Source organism: Monopterus albus, unplaced genomic scaffold (genome assembly GCF_001952655.1).
Source record: "Monopterus albus unplaced genomic scaffold, M_albus_1.0 scaffold9.1, whole genome shotgun sequence".
Classification (NCBI taxonomy): domain Eukaryota; kingdom Metazoa; phylum Chordata; class Actinopteri; order Synbranchiformes; family Synbranchidae; genus Monopterus; species Monopterus albus.
In genome coordinates this window covers 931,042-934,790 of record NW_018127889.1, presented here as the reverse complement: position 1 = coordinate 934,790, position 3,749 = coordinate 931,042, and the positions used below count along the sequence as shown (strand labels likewise).

Genomic DNA, 3,749 nt, shown 5'->3' with positions numbered 1-3,749 from the left:
TATCAAATGAAACAAACTCAAAACCAACACTGCTATACCACTTTAGAATCTGCTATGAACTGTATGAATGAGGTTAATCAAAGCTCAAATATGGACCGGTGCCTTGAACACAAAACACCCATACATTTGTGATTTTGATAATGTTTTTTGCAAAAAAAAAACATGTGCATGTGCCCCATATATCATTACCAGTGGTAAACCTTGGAAAATCCTGCCCTCTTTTGGTAATATTGAAAAATGCAGACCTGATCAGAGACTAAAGTGAAATGTTTACCCACACTGATTCTCTATTCGCACAAGTTCATGAAGTTTAAGATGTCTTGTTTATATAAAGCATGGCCCTTAGATGGCATTTAATGCCCTCCAAAGTGTTGTCACACATCATTAGCTAGATTCAACAAAGCTATGGTTTCTCAGCAAGCTGTTTTTCTATGGAGACTTAAAACATTTGTATTGGACTGAAGCTAACATGGTCAAAATTTCTTTTAAATTAAAACCAATGAGAACGCTGAAGTGGAATTATCCCTTACCATATTTGACAACAAAAAACTTTTCATCTCCACTTTGTTTCTCAGTTTCTTTTAAAGAAATTCAGTGACCAGTGATAGTCTTGCCTTGATGCTGGTCACTCTGTGACAACAGTCCCTGCATTTCTCCATCACATAACTTTAGTTTTAAAAAGCATCTTAGGCTCTTGGAATATCTACTGCATAGAACAGGAACTGAAGAATCAAGCTTACACAATTGAAATTCTATAATTTTATTATAATACATCAAAAACATTCTGATTTTAGTGTGACTTGTTCTGACATAGCTCACCAGACATATACTGGTTATCTGACAACTAGTATGACAGTCATTATTTGGGTGTGATGTGAAGAGTGGCCATTTTTGTGCACTTTGAAAACAATCTGGCAGTTCAGAGCAGACCTGAGGTTAAAATGCACTTGCAAATCATTTTCAACTTTGCTTCAGCGTGTGTATGTTTCCCATATAGACAATAATACCTCCACCAAAATGTTTGTCAACTTAATCAGCTATAATGCAGATGAACATCTGGAACTTTGAACTGTCTTAATTTGGAAATATTAGCAACTACTATTTAATTCAGGTGCAGGTCAGGATGAGAACTGTCGCTGAGGATGTTTGAGGGTCAAGTTCTACTTTTTGGCAGTCTGTAGACGCTCGCTCACATTCTCCCAGTTGATGACATTCCAGATAGCCTTAACATAGTCAGGCCGCACATTTTTGTACTGAAGGTAGTAAGCATGCTCCCATACATCAATACCAAGGAGAGGGATGAGACCTGAGGGTCAGAGACATGAAAAACATAACATTATGAACTGTGTTTACATGTGGCACAAGTTGACAAAGGACAATACAAGAAGAAAATATGAATAGCATACTATGGGGAAAATGCATAATTCCATCTCTACTTCAAAAGCTGTTTTCCACTGACCTGTTGTCCCCTGCAGGGGATCCTGGTTAGCACAAGCTGCAATACGAAGTCTTCCACTCTCCTTATCATAGCCCAGCCAACCCCAGCCTGAGCCTTGCACTGCCACTGTAACAGCAGACATCTTCTCCTTCATCTTCTGGACAGACCCGAAGTCCCGCTTAATGGCCTCCATTAGTTCCCCTACAAGAAGAGTAAAGCAATTGTACTCAACAACAGCAGCAAGAGATAAGAACAAGAAGCATTTTGAGAAATGCAGCAGTTTACTGGCATATTTGGGAGAAAGCAGTCCTTACAGGTTGATGCTAGTTAAAATTACTACTTGTTAGTTTAACATCCACATTATACTATGCTGCAAGCCCTTTTCCAACATGGGATGTGTGACATTGCTGGCTTCATCAGTCTATTAAAGTGACAGCTTTCTGTCATTCAGACATGGGTCACTTTCACATTAATGTTCTTCGTGGCTTCATTTGGACATTGTCTTCAGTGAAGACAATGAGACAAGCTGCTGTGCAACATTCTGAATGTGTTTCTGCCATACCCTGTGGCTCGCCACCACCATTTGGAGAGAGGTTAGTCCAGAAGATAGTGTGGTTAATATGACCCCCTCCATTAAACTTCAGAGCAGGCTGAAGAGCAACCTGTGTTGTCACATCTCCTGCAATACAAGACAAAAAGACATCAGATTAGACAAAAATACTAATAAAGTTTACAATACTGATGTTATGACACAGATGTTTTCTTAAAAAATGTATTCTTATAGCCAACATTTAAAGTGAAACTTGATGGAGTTATTTAATTTGAATCAAACCATCTTATATTTTCATGTAGAGGAGCAAATGGATAATTAGTTCATGTTTGTACCCTTTACAAGCGCCTCCCGGTATTTCTCCTCTGTGACATTGAGGTTGTTAACATATGTGGCATGATGCTTGCTGTGGTGCAGCTGCATTATCTCTGCACTGATGTGGGGCTCCAGGGCTCCATAGTCATAGGTCAGGTCAGGGAGTGTGTGCTTCTGCCTTGATGCAGCTACCTGGCTTATAGTTTGGTGGAGGCTGGCTGCACACCTGAAAACAAAGAAGAGGGAAAACATGCCAGACAAACCATTTGCATAAATGGCTCAACAGAAGTTTGGCTTCCACGTATATGAACAGCCAAATAACTCTGATAACACTGACGTTTATGTGGTTTAATCTGCACAATAACAGCCCAATATGCTTTGCCACAGGTACCCTTATCAATAAAAAATTAAGTTAAACATAGTCAGCTTAACAAATGGCTTCAAGTGAGTTAAACTTATCCATCTGGTTTGTGGATTAAGGTGAAGCAGGTGGTTAAATTAGCTGTGTGAGCTGTTGGGGCCGAGTGAGCTATATGTTAACAAGTGTGTCTAAATATTACAACATTCAGTTCATGATTCACAGAGAACCCTGTTAATGTATAACCATGAGACAATCTAAAAAAAAAAGTGCTTTATATGATGCGCCACAAGCTAACCTTGCTGAGCTGCTAAACTAAGTTAGCTTCCTAGCTAGCTGTTAGCTCTGAATGAGCAAATATCTCAAGTTCATGCACAAACGCTGTTAGCAAGAGTCAGCTGTCCTCATTTATTTAGCATTTTGGACAGAGTAGTAACACCAAATTCTAACTTGATATCAGTTTTACCTGCGTATTTGACCAACTCTGCAAAGCATGCTCGTGATAGTAATCACAGGAATAACAACACAGATTAGAATCACTGGTAACTGCCCTTGAAATGTGCTATTTCAATTTGTCAAGCAGTTGACTGTACCATTATCGTCATGTGGGGGTGTTATCGAGAGTGTGCAGGAATTCAATTGGCCTCACCTACGACACCTGACACGACATCTCCTCTCAGTAATATTGGTAGATAATACATAAAGTCATGCGTGAGGAATACATCGTAATATATCGAAATACGACTAAACATATTAGATTATACCTTTTATTCCTCCCTCTTGTATAACATTTTCATCTCACCTTTGTCATTGGTTTTCATTGAACTTAATAAAAGAGCATCATATTATTTGAGAGCAGACGTGTTGTTGTCACTGTACTTATATGGTAATAATAATTTAAAATAATTTATAATAGGGCTGCAAGATATAATTATCAAAGCAGTAAAAAAAACATCACGTGAACGTATTCTAACATAGCGTAGCGGAGGCAATGCCAGAGATCGTCTATGATAAAGTAAGGTCTAACTAAACCATAACCTAACTAAAAACTGAAAACCACAAGACCTCAATATCTGTGATTATATTTT

The 3,749-nt window shown here is 38.5% G+C and overlaps 1 protein-coding gene across 1 annotated transcript; it reads right to left on the bottom strand.

The window, feature by feature from the left end:
• Positions 1-768: 768 nt before the first annotated feature.
• Positions 769-3,243, bottom strand: sod2 (superoxide dismutase 2, mitochondrial). The gene is made up of 5 exons (XM_020588545.1): positions 3,128-3,243; positions 2,324-2,529; positions 2,001-2,117; positions 1,460-1,639; positions 769-1,306 (listed from the first exon to the last, which is right to left on the bottom strand). Exons 1-5 carry the CDS (start codon positions 3,154-3,156, stop codon positions 1,161-1,163), a joined length of 678 nt encoding a protein of 225 aa, XP_020444201.1. The 5' UTR covers positions 3,157-3,243; the 3' UTR covers positions 769-1,160.
• Between the last annotated feature and the right edge of the window lie 506 nt (positions 3,244-3,749).

Bases quoted from the DNA above. Each gene is read 5' to 3' on its own strand.
- sod2 (XM_020588545.1), bottom strand. From the start codon at position 3,156: ATGCTTTGCAGAGTTGGTCAAATACGCAG. The intron at 2,118-2,323 runs GTACAAACATGA...CTTGTATTGCAG, and splicing joins CCGGGAGGCGCTTGTAAAGG to GAGATGTGACAACACAGGTT. The intron at 1,640-2,000 runs GTATGGCAGAAA...CTCTTCTTGTAG, and splicing joins TGGTGGTGGCGAGCCACAGG to GGGAACTAATGGAGGCCATT.